Raw genomic sequence first — 16,543 nt, forward strand, 5'->3', positions numbered from 1 at the left:
ATCTTTCCACAACACACCAAACACCATCATGTCCAAGCTTACCGACTTCAAGCTCCTCTCTTTCGATGTGTATGGCACCCTGATAGACTGGGAGGCGGGCGCTTTGACCGCCCTCCAGCCCCATCTTAAGAAGTCTGGTCAAGAGAACATGGATCGCAAGCACATTATGCAAGTCATGCACAAGATCGAGGCCAGAGTTGAGAGCGAACACGGCCATCTCAAGTACTCAGAGGTACTCGCCATGGTGCTTCCTGAGTTGTGTGAGAAACTTGGTCTGGAGAAGCCCAGTGAACAAGAGAACAAAGCATTTGGAGCGAGTATCGGACACTGGCCTGGATTTGCTGATATACCATCTGCTTTGGAGAGGTTGTCCAAGTACTTCAAGCTTGTCGTTCTTTCCAACGTCGACCATGATTCATTCAAGATCGGAAATGCGAACGGGCTCAAGGGATACAAGTTCGACGCCGTCTACACCGCCCAAGACATCGGATCTTACAAGCCCGACCTAAGGAATTTCGAATACATGCTGGCCAAAGTGAAGGAGCAATTCGGAGTCGAGAAGCACGAGGTGCTGCAAACGGCGCAATCTCAATATCACGACCACCACCCAGCAAAGGACATGGGAATCAAGAGTTCATGGATTTACAGGCCGGGTGCGGTCATGGGAAACCGCGATGATCCTGTATATAACTGGAAGTTCGACACGTTGGCCGACATGGCGGATGCCGTGGAAAAGGAGGCCGCAGAGCAGGGAAAGTAGGCAGAGATGGGAGATTGTGTGGTTGTGTGCATTGACACTGGAGGTGGGGGACGCTAGAAGTACTCCAACTTTTGTTCTGGATTCAACAAGGAAGATATCAATGCAAAGCGCAGCCTTGGCGCCTGTTACTTTTCGGACCCAGAACATTTGCCGCGCGAGGCCGCCAACACTGTGATTAGTCTGCGTTAGCTTGCGGGGTGCAGATGCTTTCTCCTCCTCCGGACGCCACAATCTATTGCTTCGCTGTGAACTCAAAAAGCTTTTTCCCAATAGAAATGAGCTGATCATCCCAAAAGCAGACTGGGAGGATAGGGTCTATGTGCGATCTTCCTGCGCGATGCAGTTCTGTTCTGCAGCTCTGTTCTGCAGCCGTGCCGTACTAATACAGGCACGTAATCATCATGGATGCCCAGCTGCGTCCGGTGAGCGGGCGACGAGAGAAAATTGCCTCCACGGACCTTTACTCAAGCGCCTTGGAGAGGGAAAGTAATCTTTATGGGGGTAAGCTTCGGAGGCAAGTGAAGATGCAAGTTCACAACATGGCTCCGGACACCCTTGCACAACCGATATCTTGACTCGGTAGTGCCCTATCGTGGCTCGGCAACGTCATTATTCGCCAGCCACGTGCCGTTCTCACCCTTCAACACCAACGTTGTACCCATCACGACCGCAAGCTAGCGCCAACACGAATAAGCGCATGTGAGATTATCCGTAGCAATAGTCACATCGCCTGCATCCCCGCAGTCTCTCCGCTATCCGTTGCCGATAGCGCCAGTCGGCACCCATGGCGGACCGACTCCCTGCACCGCCATCGGCAGAAGTACGGGAGCAAGAAAATACTATGAAAGCAACCCATTTCTCCCCGCGATGGTGGAAGAGAAGGCTAGCCATCATCATGATTTTCTCCGGTAGCACTGCTTTGCTATTCTGGTACTTTGGCGCTTTCAGCCAGGCCAGGCCATACCAGCCTGGTACACCCCAACGACCGGACCCTCCGAGTTATGAGACGCCAGACGGTTCTCTTCTCGTCACCTTGCCGGAGTATGGGTCTTTCCAGGGAACACAGCTTCTCATGAACCTGAAGAAGACGGAGACTCTCAGTCGGCCAGTGGATGCGTGGATGAATGTTGAGTATTCTACACAGCCTGTTGGCCACGGAAGGTTTATGCCAGTAACATGGCCCGAACCATTCGATGGTACAAAGGATGCGACATCAATTGGACCGGCTTGCTTCCAGAACATGTACGGCTCTCTCGGGCAGTCGGAAGCTTGCCTCACCATCAACGTATACCGACCCTCGGGTATCCCTATGGACCAGAAGCTCCCGTCCATGGTCTTCTTGCACGGTGGCTCGTTCGTCTCGGGTTCTCACCGCAGCTTCGACGGTCCGCTATTCGTGGAGCAGAGCCCCGAGCCTATTATGGTTGTCACCGTTCAGTACCGCCTGGGTGCGCTCGGCAGCTTGCCAGCCAAGTTCATGCAAGAGGAGGGTCTTCTCAACCTGGGTATCCGCGATCAGAAGATGTCATTGGAGTTCTTGCAAAAGTACATCGGCGACTTTGGAGGCGACAAAGACCAAATCACGCTCGCCGGTCAAAGTGCCGGCGGCCATTCGGTTGGTATCCACCTTTTCCACAACTACGCAGAGGATGCCGGAAAGCCTTTGTTCAGCAAGGCCATTTTGTCCTCAGGCTCACCAACCGCCCGCGCCTTCCCAGGTGTCGACTACCCTCTTTACCAGAAGCAAGTCGCAGACATCATGGACTACCTAAACTGCCCAGAGTCGCCCAGCTCAGCCGCTCTGGACTGTCTCCGCGCCGCAGAGGCCGATGACATCCAGTTCATGTCTTCTTCGCTATACAACGCCCACAACTACAACATCACCTGGCCTTGGCAACCCGTCTCTCCCGGTCCCCTCCTTGAGAAGCGCGGTTCAACTTCCGGCGAAGACGGCACGTTCTTCAACATCCCGATGCTCATCTCATCCGTGACCGACGAAGGCACAGGCTTCGCGCCCCAAGACCTCCGTACCAACGCCGAGTACCTCAACTTCTGGAAGACCCTCACTCCCGGCCTCACACCGGAAGATCTCGCCGATCTCGAGACCTTGTACCCAGATGTCAAGCCCCAACAGGGAACCCTAGGTTACGTCTCGGACCAATTCGCTCGCGTATCCGCAGCTTACGGCGACTACTCCTACATCTGCCCTGTTCAAGACACTGCCTCAGTCATGGCCTCTACCTCCGCCCCCGTATACAAAGCGCGCTTCAACACACCAAACTGGGCGCCGACATACCTGGGTGTACCGCACGCGAGTGACTCCTCATACTTCAACGGACAGGCAAACACACAGTACCCTGAGATTGCCGACATGTACAGTGCCTACTGGGCCAGCTTCGTTGTCAGTGGCGACCCAAACACATACAGCTTGGGTTACAGCCCCAAGTGGGAACAGTACGAGGGTACTGGCGGCAGGCAGCTTGTTATCAACCCCCCGACTGAGGGTGGCTCGATGATGGAGGATGAAGGCACGGCTATTAGGATGGAGCAATGTGCTTGGTGGAGGGATCCGGAGAGGGCTAAGAGGCTTAACAAGTGAGACTTGATCTCTTTTCATCTTTGATGATGTATATATATGATGATAATAAACGTTTGATCTGCAAATCATCATTGATACATGCTCGATGACTATGCGTTTTTATGATGATGATGATTGAGGAAAAGTTTTGCGCACCTAAAAATTATATAATCCCAGACTGTATCTACAAAGAAGCATCTCCTCTACAGGCAATTGTACTACTCGGATAGATAACAGTACTAGATCCATGTTAAAACGACTGGTCAGGTCGTACAAGGAAGTCGCGTGGGAGGGGCTGAGAGTGCAGGCATCTACGACCCCGCACATGTATCCCAAACTATTACGTACTTCTCTTGGACCTTTTACTGTGCCGCACACCTACATCTACCGCCACGTCACCATCCATCTGTAACAAATTAGCCATGTCGTGCATCTACGTTCCTGGCGAAGTTGTGCCCATGATTTTTGAACTCGCATCGACTTCACGGCGAGCCTGGAGCACAACAAAAAGACCCTCGAACGCCCTACATTGGTACCTCCTTTCAGAACTCATTTCACGCTCGCGAAGAACGTTTCCAAGATGCTTTGCGATGTTTGCAAGCGATGTCTGGAGGGAATACACGACCCCACTGTCACGCCGCGCCTTCGAGTCTTACCAGTACAAGATGACAGCTCTCGGGGCAACCGGTTCAGAGAACGCTGCACCCGGTTCGACATCGAGAATTATGAGTTTGGGCATCACCGCACACGTGATTCATTAATACAGTCCATGGAACAGCAGTGCCTAGTCTGTGTTAACTTCAGCTTCTCTGCTGCCTCTAGATACGATGGGCATGAAGTTACAACAACCGACGATGAATATTTCACGACATTTAAAATGTCAGTCAATGGAAAAGTGCTAAAAATTGATCTGTTGAGCAGCGAAGGGTATCATCGGTTGTCATCAAATCTTAAGCCCCTCGAAGTTGTGCAGAAACGCAACAAGTTGACCCTCGAGCTGGACGACAACACTGGTGGCCAGTGCACTCGGAAGCTGGTCAACGAATGGGATAAGAATTGCCTCGCAAATCATGTATACTGCGGACAAGCCAGTGACTCTGCTTTCTTGCCTACGAGATTGCTTGAGATCAACGATATCAGCGATCCCACTACCTGTCGCCTAGTTTTACGAGAAGAGGTGCCTCCTTCCTCAACATACACTGCACTGTCGTATCGCTGGGGTGCCACGAAGACAAAAGGAGAGATCCGTCTTTTGGAGTCTACATTCGATACGATGCGCACTGGATTGCCACTCAGTTCCCTTCCAAAAACATATGTCGATGCCATTGATGTCACATCATGGCTGGGTATCCGATATATATGGATTGATGCAATCTGTATTATACAGGATCTGTTACACGATTGGCGAGCCGAAGCTTCTACAATGCAAGCTATCTACCGCAACTCCTACCTTACCATTTCAGCTATTGCGGGGACTCACGACAATCCTGGCCTGTTCTTCGCACGAGACCCTGTCAGAGTCCAGCCAACTATCGTCAATATCGCATACACATCGTGCGACAATCCCGTGCCTTTTGTACATCGTGATGAAAAAAGGAAGGAGGCAGAGTCTTTCCAGATGGGCAACGTCACGATGGAGCGTGGCTGGTGTCTTCAAGAACGTCTCTTATCACCCCGTGTCTTACACTTTGGGTCACATCAAGTCTTCTGGGAGTGTCGCGAACAACGCGCATCTGACAAAACCCCGGAGTCTTTGGATGTTGGTAAACAGAGTCATGTATTGGAAGGCGGACGAACAAGACTATGGAAACTGTTTATTGGTGACATACAATTTCGCCACGGCAGAGACCCTTATGAGGACCTTCTCAGGGAGTGGTATGATACACTGCGCATATACAGTACCTGCCAACTCACTTATGCGTCTGACAAACTTGTGGCTATATCTGGTTTGGCAAATGACATGAGATCAGCGTTGAACACTCGCCGACCTGGTAAATACCATACATATCTTGCTGGCCTATGGTACGAAGATGTTCGCTTTGGGTTGTGCTGGCGAATGAGAGGATTTGGTAGGAGACCAGCTGTTTATCGGGCTCCTTCTTGGTCTCCAATGTCAGTTGATGGAGCGATAATTTACCCTAATTTGCCAAAGAGGGACAGATTGACATACTATATCAGCGATGCGGATTTCATGGCGATAACGCATTGTCTGAATGATTTAGATACGGGCGAAGTCACTGGCGGACAGCTCGAGCTGAGAGGTCCCTGGGTCACCATCGTCACAACAGGGAAAAAGGGCATTCTGGACAACAATAATTTCCTGGCCCACTTCCAATATCTTGATCCGAGTTCAGCGCTCGAGAAACCTCTCGTTATTGAGACTGATGACTCGGTCTATCACGACACCGAGATCATCTACGATACCCAGGACGACATGGTGGAACAAGCCTTCTGCATGCCTATATGTACATGGCGGAATGAGCTTCCTACCTGGCACTTTCGTGGCATCGTTCTAGTGCCAGTAGAAGACGGAGGCTTTAATTACCGCCGCATCGGTCTGGTCGACGGTTTCTTCAAGACTGAAGAGGAAGCGCACACCTTCTTCTCGCAATTCCCGCGAAGAAGTGTTACAGTTACATGAGGTCTTCAACTAGTACCGTAAATTATCTAGACACTATCAATTTGCAGCATATATGTATTTGTTCAATAGCTGTACAAAAGACCAAGTACTACTATAGAGATATGTTACTTTTCTTCGCTAGAATGCCTAAAGGCGTAGAAATCAGCGAATACCCCCAAGCCATATTTTAGCACTGCGTACAGCTACCGTGATTGCAGCGTATACCTCGACGATAGGTTTTGGTCATGCGCACCACGTGTAAAAAGGCAATATCTTCGCATAACAGGTTCTTTGATCTCATCTTAACAGGGTGGCGATGCCGTAGGCTAGTGGTACGCGACAGGATTGGATGAAGGCCACGACAATGGAAGCTGGGCCGCGCGATGACCTCCGGGCAGGGCAACGAATAGGAGTACCATACTTGAAGCTTGCTAGCGAAAGGATGTTAGATGTTGTCTGAACTCGCCTTTCTTGTTAAACGTCTTTGGGGACAAGTCGATGCCTTTGCTTCATTGGAAGGAGTGTGTACATGGCGAGAGGGTGTTCATCCGCAAGGGTCTCAGCGGCCACCTATTTCTGTATCCTCGACTATGCTTAGGTGTTCAGAAGCTGCTTAGCGCAGCAGAAGCGCGACAGGCGAGTAACGGATTGTACATTCCAGCCTTCAGTGCCTGTATCTCATCACAGAATGCATAACATCTGGGTAACATCTCAATTTCTGCGTGCGAAATTGATGCAAAAAGAATTTCAATGGAGAGAAGATCGCATGTGTGAGATGGAGTGAATTGATAGCTGCGCAAGGCAAAAAAGGGCAAAAAAGAAAGAATCAATTCTAGCTGCTCTCGGTTTCGATCCGAGGTCCTCCGGGTTATGAGCCCGGCGCGCTTCCGCTGCGCCAAGCAGCTTTTGTGGTTGATTGGTTGATGGAAGAATTGCAAATTTGATGTTATATAACCGCAAGTACGTTGCTGACGGGTTCGCAATGCACTGCATCATCACAATCAATTCTCAAAACTTTCGTGTGGGAGTTCAAGCGAGTGGTGGGATGTAGCGTGAAGATTCTGCTGTGACTCACAGAGAAGCGAGTGGTTGTGGAGATCCCTTGCTAAAACCTAACATCCCAACACCCCAACTAAACCCTACCTAGGTACCAACAACATCACAAAGCCCAACTCACCAGACGCCGCGCTAATTTACATAACTGAACCTTACACCAAAATACACCCATAACCGTGACCACAACCATAACCATACAACCCCCTCACCTCGAAAACGCCCCCTCAGCATCATCCCCCAGCCCCCTAAACGCAATCCTCCCATTACTCCGCAAAACCTCACAAACCGTCTCAGCACTCAACTCATACCCACTCTTCCGCCATCTCGCATTAAGCCAATCCGCCAACGCATCCGCACTACAGCTAAACCGCCTCGTATCCCACTCATGCAATATCAAATCCACAATAGGCTGATCCGGCAGCGGCTCCGGGTGCGGATCCTGCAACGGGACCGAACTCAACGGCATGGGGAGCGCGCGGGGCGGAAAGATGTTTTCGTAGGCGGTCAGGAAGTGGAGGAGGGTGTGTTCGGTGTGGGGGCGCGAGGCGAGGGTTATGCCGAAGGGTTGGCCGTTTAGTTTGAGCGCGGAGAGGGGGCAGGCGGCTGTGGGGTAGCCGGCTGCGGCTGCGAGGGCGGAGAGGGGGGCGTCGCCGGGGGCGACGATGAGGTCGAGGGAGAGGGTTGTGAAGAGGTAGTCGAGGCCTTCGGGGCCGCCGGCGGTTTGGAGGTGTTGGCGTGCGGCGTTTACTTCTTCGCGTTTGGTTGTGGATTGGAGGGCTGCCATTAGGTCGTTTTGGTCGGGGCAGGCTGGGCGGTGTTAGTAAGATGGGAGGATGGGGTGGTTTGGAGGGCACGTACTGGGTGGCAGGCAGAGTTCGGGGTGGTCGAGGTTGAAGTTGATGATTTCGGCCAGCGAGTGCATCTTTGTGACTTTGAAGTCGCGGATGAACTCTGCTAGACAATCTTTAAACTCGGAGTCTACATCGTATCAGTATCAGTATACACCCAGCGCAACAGAGGAAGATACTAACAAACAACAGGCTCAAAGCAGTTCTTGCCATCAATCGTCAAACTGGATTGGTTCGGCAACTCCACCGGATACACAACATCAACGCCCATTTCGATCATACTCTGAACAATCATATCGTATTTCTGCGTCTGCACCATGTCAGCACTGCATGATCCAACACAACACCAACCCCTGCACCAAAACGTGCGTTCTATACTTCCATACGCAGAGGTAGGTAAGCGCTAACTCACCATGAATCGCTCGGCGTCAGCATTGATCCGCCCGCTTTTACGCCACGCCTTCCAAATACTCGGCTCGCAGATACCGATGCGGAGCGTCCCGAAATCCGGCTTGATCTTGAACGATCTGTGTGGACTGCTTGCGTGTTCTTCGCGGTTGGTGGGGACCATCATGGCGTCCATTAGTGCTACAAGGTCTTTTGCTGATTTGGCCTATGATGCCGTCAGTGTGTGGAGTACGAGCTGACGCATCCGCGTGTGCTTACCATGCCGCCGACGGCGTCGAATGTCTTGCTCAGGTTGAAGATGCCGTCCATTGGTATCTGCCCAGCTGTGGGTTTCAGAGCGTAGAGCGCGGCTCGGTTTGCGGGCGTGATTAACGATCCGATGGTGTCTGTTCCGATGGCCAGGGTGCTGAAACCTGAGGCTACGGCGACCGCGGATCCAGTTGATGATCCTCCCGGTGCGGAAAGCTCCCAATGTAGCTTCCTTTTCGCGATGTGTCTTGAGACATACGGCGACTGACATTGTCCACCGACTGCTGACCATCCAGGAGGCATAGAAGGGTTCTTGAGACCGCAGAATTCAGTCAGGTTCGATTTTCCGATGATGATCATGCCGCGTTTGACCAGTCTTTCGACAATTGTTGCGCTTTTCTTGGGTATGCATCCTACGAAAGCGTACGATCCTGCACAGCAGTAAGTCACTGGCCTGGATCCAAGTTAACTATCCACATACCAACTGTGGTATCCATGCCTAGCTTCTCATCGGTCATAATGTTGTCTTTCAACACTATCGGGATACCATGTAATGGGCCTCTTATCTTGCCTCTTGCCCGCTCATCGTCCAGCTTCCTAGCCATCTTGATCACTTCATGCTTTGGCGCAACCGAGATCAATGCACGTAATTGTCTTCCTCTTCTGTTGTGCTGTTCAATTTCTTTCAAATACAATCGCACAATCTGCACACTTGTGAGGGCTTGTGCATTCATGAGTTCGGAAAGCTCGAACGCCGAAATCGTAAGTGGATCAAAGTCTGGCAGCCATGCATCGTCGGCCGAAGATGTGAAGGATGCTTTGCGCGACGCATTACTGTTGTCGACAGACTCCCGTGGTTGTGCGTTTCCGATGTTTGGCGCAAGGGCCGTTTTCAGATATCTGAATACCTTCGGCATGGCTGTGTTGGGTTTGCGACCGTCGGCTGTGATCAATGTGGGGTGCGGGCGCGTGGGGATGGAGATGCCGGGATGTGTGTCGATCCGGGGTGACGACAGCGGAGCGTGAACGTTGTTTGGAGTGAGAGTACGTGCGATCGCAAGACTGAACAAGCAGATCGTCAATGTAGGGAGACGAGACAGCCAAAAGCGTCTGCAGGGGATGTGGGCTCCGCTAGATTATGAGTGCTTGCCATGGCTGCGTCCGAGGCTCTAGACATCGCCAGTGGCTGCGGGTATGATCACTCCTTCGAGGCCTGACCGAACTGGACGTTCGCCTTCTGACATCCCGGTCCATGGCGTCCATAGACTGTGTGGAGTAATAGGGTTGGTGGTTCCAGTGAAGCCAATCGAGGACAAGTATTTCCGGTAATTCGTACTTTATGTTCTTCCTATTCGCAGATGCGAAAGCCCCGTAAGAACCACATGATGCGTGATCAGGTTGAAGTTGCACAACACTTTACCCGGAACGCAGGGCCGCACGGAGCTGTTGGCGGTTGACGTCTCGCTTACGGTCAGATGGTGGCTGCTCACCCTGCTCCATCCAGCCGGCTGGATATTGGCACTCTTGGGTTCTGCGGAGTCGTGATCTATTCGGTATTTTTACCTCAAAAGTGTACCTGCTGCCTGGTGTCGGATGAGCTGGCTGATCTTTACTACTACCATTACACATGACTCTACGGATTAATTCCAGTCTTTGCATCAATACCACCGAGGTTCATTGTTCATCATGAAGGATTTCCCTTCGTGATCTTCACCAAGGTCTGTCCCAGTGATACTTAGCCGTTGCTCGAGATCTCTGCGCCCTGGTGGCACAGCGATATACTTCGTCGTGAGACGATAAGAAAGCTTGCACTTGAACTTGAGCAACCATGGCGTCCTTCGTGTATACCGGACTGGGTAATGTTGGGGAACCTGAACCCCTGTCTCGCTTCCAGACATAGGTTTGCCGTGTTATGCGGGGTACCGACTCCTTCAACTTTGGTGGTCTGATACGTTGTTTGTTGCACTCGCAGCACGTGGAATGTCGAAGCGCTACGACGAATCGCCGTTCGATCGAGGCTGACAGCGCGGCCAGGCCCGCAGAAGGCACGCGGGATTCACTATCACATCACGATGAAGGACCGATCAGAACGGTGGCACAGTTCTCGAAGAGCATTCAGGCGGCGCGGCTAGTCAAGCCTAGAATAGCGTCAGCGCTTCAACCTGCCGCCGTGCGTCCAGATGGTCAAGACGCAATATGCAGCCCCATACTTTGCAATATACGACGCCACGCTGTATAAATTACTACCCAGGTCAACTGATTGCTCCTCGAAGCCGCGATTGCCACTGGGTCAGCACAGGTGTGCAGCTGCCACCTTCAACTTCCCGCCAATCTGGACTGTGGGATCCCTCACTGCCGTAGGTGGATGTCAAAAGCCGAGGCAGGTCCCGGTACTGCATGCTGGGAATTAATCAAATAGTGAATGTAGTGCCAACCTGATGCGTATCTAGCGGATGCGGAGGAAGATGTCTAGTCATCGGACAGGTTGGGCATGCGAGAGCCTGACACGTAGAAAAGTTGATCGCGTTCATGGAGATGAAAAAATGATCGTTTACTACCGCTAATTCGACGCCAGCTTAAAGCATTTTCTGCGGAGAATGCGACCTCTGCTGTCGAGTCGCAGACGCGATAGTGAATACCGTTCGAAACCGACAAGTGATTAGAGGTAGGCATGTATAGGCTGCAATACAAGTGTTGAGCGACGTCCTGCCGTTGCTTTTCGTGCCTTCAGACTACCACAAACGAGCATGTCCCTAGAACGTCGTCGTAGCCAGTCTGCTCGCCGCATTCTTCGCGTCAATGCGATCATCATCCTCTTCAATCCCCTTCTGGCTGCCTGCCTTGCTAGTCGCACGTTTCCTCCCATTCACAGACTCTTCCTCATTCTCATCGGCTTCGGGTAGGGGCGCCACGATACTGCCGCTCATGCTACGATTAAGGCCGTCACCGGGGCGCCGTGGTACACCGGACCATGCATCGCCCTTGGGACCTTGTGAACTGGCCATGGGAGTACGGCGCTGAGTGGGATGTGCTTCGCGACCCAGCCGGGAAAGGCCACCGCTACCGTCGATGGCGCGGATGTCTGGTCGTACCGATTCTAGTGTCGCAAGCGTACGGCGCTCTGCTTCGATTTCGCGCACGACGTATTCGCGGATCGCTTGCCTCATGTCTTGTGTGGTTCTGTTGAACCATTTACGTTGCTCTTGTAGGAGGTTGGCTGTGACGCGCTGGGCTTTGGTCGTGAGGTATTGTTCGTGGCTTCTCGCTTCGTCTAGGGCTGCGATAGCCTCGTCGACCTTGTCCCGCTTAACGCTCGAGCTGGCCTTGAGCCTATCGGCTGCGGACAGCTTGGACTTTGTCGCGGATTGTGCTTGTAGGAGCTCGCGGAGGAGGATGTGTCGGTTCGTGAGGGTTTCTTTCGCGATAAAGGCGTCGCTGCTGTGGTATTGGAGAGGGTCGCCGAGAGTCGTAGCTTCGGCGGTTCCCTGCGCTGCGTGGAAGTCGCCGGTTGCCTGGATGACCTTCCCGAGCTTCTTGTATGCGTGTGAGAGACCGACGTGTGTTTCCTGGACATGTAGCGCTGCGAACTTGGCACCGAGGTCAGATTCTGCGACGCCCAGATCTAGATTATGTTAGCCATGTACTAGGACGTGTGCCTAGGAAGCGCCTACTTCTCCTGTGCTTCACGACCTTCTCTAGCTTCTGCTCCGCCTCCATTGTGCCTAGGTAGAAAGCCTTGACGACTGGTCGTGCCGCAGCAAGTTCCGGCGTGTCGTCTGGCGGCGGCGCAAACTGCTTGATCATCTTGCGGCGCACGCCAGTCGCAGGTTGCTTCCTCCGCACCACAGGGCTGTATCCAAAGTCGCTCTCCACGAAGAAGACCATCTCTTCGTCCCGTATCAGGATGTCATTGCTGCATACAATGTTCAGCCACCGTTGTAGCGATGTCTTCAGGCGTGCCTCGTCTTCGTCGGTGCCTGCGCCTGCCGAAGTAGTCGCGGGCGGTACTGCAGGCACAATAGCCTCGGGGCATGCTGAGATGAGATGCTCGCCCAGCTTGACAAACTCGGAGTGCAGGCGTCGGACATCGCGGAATTGGGTGGTGCGGAACTTGGGGAGGTTCGTCTGGAGACAGGTCAGTAGGAGTCGGGAATGGGGGCCAGGCGTGCGCGGTATTGGTAGGAGTAGTGAAGGTATGCAGTCCGACTAAGATGCCGGAGAAGCACATGTCTACCTTGCACCACGCCTCAATGTCCGCTATGTCGCGCGCCTCTAGCCCGGTCGTGTCGATGTTGTGGAGACGTACGTAAACATCGAATCGCAGTATCGGGTCCTTCTTGCTATTCCGCTCGAGTCCCGTGACCTTGGCCTGGAGCTTGTAGTGTTGCTGTTGTCGCTGTGGCCTATTCCCGTGATATCGCTGCGGCTGCTGCTGGCCCTGCTGCGCATTGGGAGACCGCGGCGCATCTTGGCCCGGCATCTGTGGTTGTTGCAGATGGTCGCCGTTCTCTGGCGCCGTCCCTGGCCGGCTTTGCGCATCTTGGTCGCCCATGTAGCCGTACTGCTCACCACCTTCGTGGTACGGGGAAGCCTGCGGAGGCAGCGGGGATGAGGGGATGTCGTTGGTCGGCGGCTGGCCAAACGACGTTCGGTTGGCCTGGGGCGACGATGCCCATGGGTCGCGGCCGCCGGGGTGGTCCGGGTCGTGGGCGCTGTAGTCCATGGTGTGTGGTGGGGAATTGAAGCTCTGGACAGCTGCACCGAGCTGTCGAGTGATGCGATGATGTCGCTCGAATGCCCTGACCTGCCCTGGAATTAGCCGAGCTAGGCAAGGCGCGAACGTCGACATCCTTTACATCACGTGCGACTGCCAAACTGTCAAACGCTGTCAATTCGCCCATCTATCGCACTGAGCAGTACTGGGCATGAGGTTCGGATGGGTTACGTCTACCCGTCGAGTCTTGCGACACCATGTGAAGACTCCACGGCGCTTGTTGTCGACGCAACCACACCATGATCTGCTTTCCAAGGCCACCCGCAACATTGGCATCATCGCCCACATCGATGCAGTAAGTGCTGTCTTCTGTTAGTTAGATTTGTTCTGATGATTCGGTAGGGGAAAACCACGACGACTGAGCGTATGCTCTACTACAGCGGAGTGACAAGGCGAATAGGAAGTACGTACCCGTTGTAACACTTTTAACGCCTTGCTCTCTTTTCGTTTTCAATTGCTTTTAGTTGAGAGGCATGCAAGATCCCTGATCTGTCTCTATTCCGATTCTTTATCTAGACGTTTTGGAATTCTGACCAAGTGCTTCACCTGCGTCCACCAATCCCTCATCCAAGCCTGGCCATTACCATTTGAGTCGATCAAACGTAGAATTCAGGATCCACATTAGATTGTATCTAATACCCCACAGACGTCGACGAAGGCTCGACAGTAACCGACTTCCTCCCTGCTGAACGAGCACGCGGCATCACCATCCAATCCGCAGCCATCACATTCCACTGGCCTCCCCTACCACCAAGTACTCAAACTCCGCCACCGCCGCCACAGCTACCAGCCTCATTCGACAATGTTCTAAGATCTTCAACATCCCACAACATCAATCTCATCGACACGCCCGGTCACGCAGACTTTACTTTCGAAGTGCTACGTTCGCTTCGTGTCCTAGACGGTGCTGTATGCATTCTCGATGGAGTTGCCGGTGTTGAAGCCCAAACAGAGAAGGTATGGACGCAAGCTGGACATTACCATATCCCTAGGATCATTTTTGTCAACAAGCTGGACCGTGTGGGCGCCGCGTTCTCACGAACCGTCAAAGAGATAGGCGTTAGACTGCACGGATGGCCAGCCGTCTGTCAAATTCCATGGTGGAAGAATGGCAATGGCGACTTTGTTGGAGTCGGTGATGTTATCAACTTACGCGGGATGCTCTGGCAAGCCGGTGGTGACGGGAGGGACATTCAAGCTTTTGGGCTGCAAGATCTGAGTAAAACCGACGAGAAGTTTGCAGAAGAGATCAAGAAGGCGAGGATAGCCCTCGTTGAGATCTTGAGCGAGCACGACGACGTCATGGTTGAGCACTTCTTGGAGCACGACGAAGACCACCTTGCTATCTCTGGACTCCAGATCATGCAGTCATTACGCCGAGTAGTACTACAGGCACCGCAGAAAGTCATCCCAGTCTTCGCCGGCGCCTCTTTCCGCAACATCGGCGTTCAACCGCTGCTCGACTCGGTCGTTGATCTACTCCCTTCACCACTCGAACGACCAGATCCTGAGATCAGCATCTCCAACCAAAGCAGTACACTATCATCTCTTCTAAGTGCAGCAGCGGCAGCACCAACAAAAACCACCAAGCCATCCAAGAAACAGCAGCAAAACAACGGCGAACTAGCCATCTCAGAAGTAAAAAACCTCAGCGCCTGCGCCCTCGCCTTCAAAGTCGTCAACGACGCCAAACGCGGCGTCCTCGTCTACGTCCGCGTCTACTCCGGCTCCATCGACCGCGGCGCCACCCTCTACAACACCAACCTCTCCCTCGCGGAGCGCGCACCCCGCCTGCTCAAAATGTACGCCAACGACGCCGTAGAAGTCGACAGCATCTCCGCTGGCCAAATCGGCGTGATAACCGGTCTCAAGCACGCAAGAACCGGAGATACGTTGATCGTCTACCGCGGCCTCCAGATGAAAGGCACACCACCCGGCGGTCTTCACACCCTCCAACTGCGCCCCATCGCCGTCCCTCCCCCCGTCTTCTTCACCAGCATCGAACCGAATAGTCTCAGCGAACAAAAACACGTCCAAGAAAGTCTGGCTATCCTACTGCGTGAAGACCCCAGCTTGCACCTTTCCATCGACGAAGAATCTGGGCAGACTCATCTGGCCGGCATGGGCGATTTACATTTAGAAATCGCACGAGACAGATTGCTCAACGATTTCAAAGCCAAAGCCCGCATCGGAAAGATAGAAATCGGGTACAGGGAGACCATCACCACGATGACGCCAACCGAGCCGTACACATACACACTAGATAAACTCGTCGCGGGGAAACAGACAAAAGCAGCTATAACCGCCTCTGTGGAAAGCGTAGAAGACAGCAACATAATCCCGCTTTCCCCAATCCAGCACCAAATCGAGGAACGACACGCCCTCTCAAACCAATTCGAAACCACATACCCCCTCCCCGACAACAACCACCTGCACATCCACCACCCCACCCTCTCTTCCCTCGACTCCTCGGCTCATAAACAGCACATCCCCCCTCACCTCTCCCTCCCTGGTATCCTGCACGCCCTTCAAGCCGGTACATCCGCGGCCCTCGCCCGCGGCCCTTTCAACGGGTTTCCCGTAGCAAACACGCGCGTTACGCTCACACTGGATGCGAGTGCGCATCTCTTCCCCGAAACAACGTCCACGGCGATATCGATGACTGCGCGCGCGGCTGTAGGAGCGGGGTTGAGGCAGGCGGGTGAGGCGCAGCCGGCGGTGTTGATGGAACCGGTTATGAATGTGACGATTTTTGTCAACGAAGGTAGTATGGGCGCTGTGGTTCAAGACATCACCTCCTCACGCGGTGGGCAAATCCTATCCCTCGACGGCTCAGAGTCTTCATCCTTAACTTCATCTTCTTCTTCATCTTCTGATGACGCCCTTCCCCGTATCGACCCGCACCTTATCTACACGCCCCCCGACCCTTTCGCGTCGGGGACGGGTGATATGGGCAGCGGCTTGAGCGATAGCCAAAGACAAATTGTGGCTAGGGTTCCATTGAAGGAGATGGTGGGGTATTTGAATCAATTGAGGGCGTTGACGGGGGGTAGGGGCACGTTTGTGATGAGTGTGGATGGGTTTGAGAAGATGGGAAGCCAGAGGCAGAAGGACGTTTTGGATGCTTTGAGGGAGTTTTAGAGATCTAGAGGGAGGAAAAGAGGGGGTATAAGGGGAGTGTATGAGTAGATAATGTAGCATAAAAGTGTGTATATGTATTCCAAACCATCTCAATGCAATATGCGCAATA

General features: G+C 53.1%; 6 protein-coding genes and 1 non-coding gene across 7 annotated transcripts; 4 read left to right on the forward strand and 3 right to left on the reverse strand.

Moving 5' to 3' along the window:
* Positions 1-28: 28 nt before the first annotated feature.
* Positions 29-760, forward strand: J4E84_003292 (uncharacterized protein; the record flags this gene model as incomplete). The annotated part of the gene is made up of 1 exon (XM_049385909.1): positions 29-760. The coding sequence occupies one exon, from the start codon at positions 29-31 to the stop codon at positions 758-760; it is 732 nt and encodes a 243-aa protein (XP_049246786.1).
* Positions 761-1,544: 784 nt separating this feature from the next.
* On the forward strand, positions 1,545-3,359 carry J4E84_003293 (uncharacterized protein; the record flags this gene model as incomplete). The annotated part of the gene is made up of 1 exon (XM_049385910.1): positions 1,545-3,359. The coding sequence occupies one exon, from the start codon at positions 1,545-1,547 to the stop codon at positions 3,357-3,359; it is 1,815 nt and encodes a 604-aa protein (XP_049246787.1).
* An 856-nt stretch (positions 3,360-4,215) lies between these two features.
* Positions 4,216-5,979, forward strand: J4E84_003294 (uncharacterized protein; the record flags this gene model as incomplete). Its single annotated transcript, XM_049385911.1, has 2 exons — positions 4,216-4,492; positions 5,561-5,979. The coding sequence occupies 2 exons, from the start codon at positions 4,216-4,218 to the stop codon at positions 5,977-5,979; spliced, it is 696 nt and encodes a 231-aa protein (XP_049246788.1).
* Positions 5,980-6,791: 812 nt separating this feature from the next.
* On the reverse strand, positions 6,792-6,863 carry J4E84_003295. The gene has a single exon. It is a non-coding gene; the product is annotated as a tRNA-Met (tRNA).
* A 356-nt stretch (positions 6,864-7,219) lies between these two features.
* Positions 7,220-9,436, reverse strand: J4E84_003296 (uncharacterized protein; the record flags this gene model as incomplete). The annotated part of the gene is made up of 6 exons (XM_049385912.1): positions 7,220-7,821; positions 7,873-7,992; positions 8,046-8,172; positions 8,275-8,475; positions 8,529-8,950; positions 9,001-9,436. The coding sequence occupies 6 exons, from the start codon at positions 9,434-9,436 to the stop codon at positions 7,220-7,222; spliced, it is 1,908 nt and encodes a 635-aa protein (XP_049246789.1).
* Positions 9,437-11,272: 1,836 nt separating this feature from the next.
* J4E84_003297 (uncharacterized protein) lies at positions 11,273-13,242 on the reverse strand (the record flags this gene model as incomplete). Its single annotated transcript, XM_049385913.1, has 3 exons — positions 11,273-12,141; positions 12,191-12,644; positions 12,754-13,242. 3 exons carry the CDS (start codon positions 13,240-13,242, stop codon positions 11,273-11,275), a joined length of 1,812 nt encoding a protein of 603 aa, XP_049246790.1.
* Positions 13,243-13,444: 202 nt separating this feature from the next.
* J4E84_003298 (uncharacterized protein) lies at positions 13,445-16,434 on the forward strand (the record flags this gene model as incomplete). Its single annotated transcript, XM_049385914.1, has 3 exons — positions 13,445-13,588; positions 13,636-13,696; positions 13,940-16,434. 3 exons carry the CDS (start codon positions 13,445-13,447, stop codon positions 16,432-16,434), a joined length of 2,700 nt encoding a protein of 899 aa, XP_049246791.1.
* Between the last annotated feature and the right edge of the window lie 109 nt (positions 16,435-16,543).

This window comes from Alternaria hordeiaustralica (assembly GCF_023758085.1).
Source record: "Alternaria hordeiaustralica strain BMP 2776 chromosome Unknown scaffold_4, whole genome shotgun sequence".
Classification (NCBI taxonomy): Eukaryota; Fungi; Ascomycota; class Dothideomycetes; order Pleosporales; family Pleosporaceae; genus Alternaria; species Alternaria hordeiaustralica.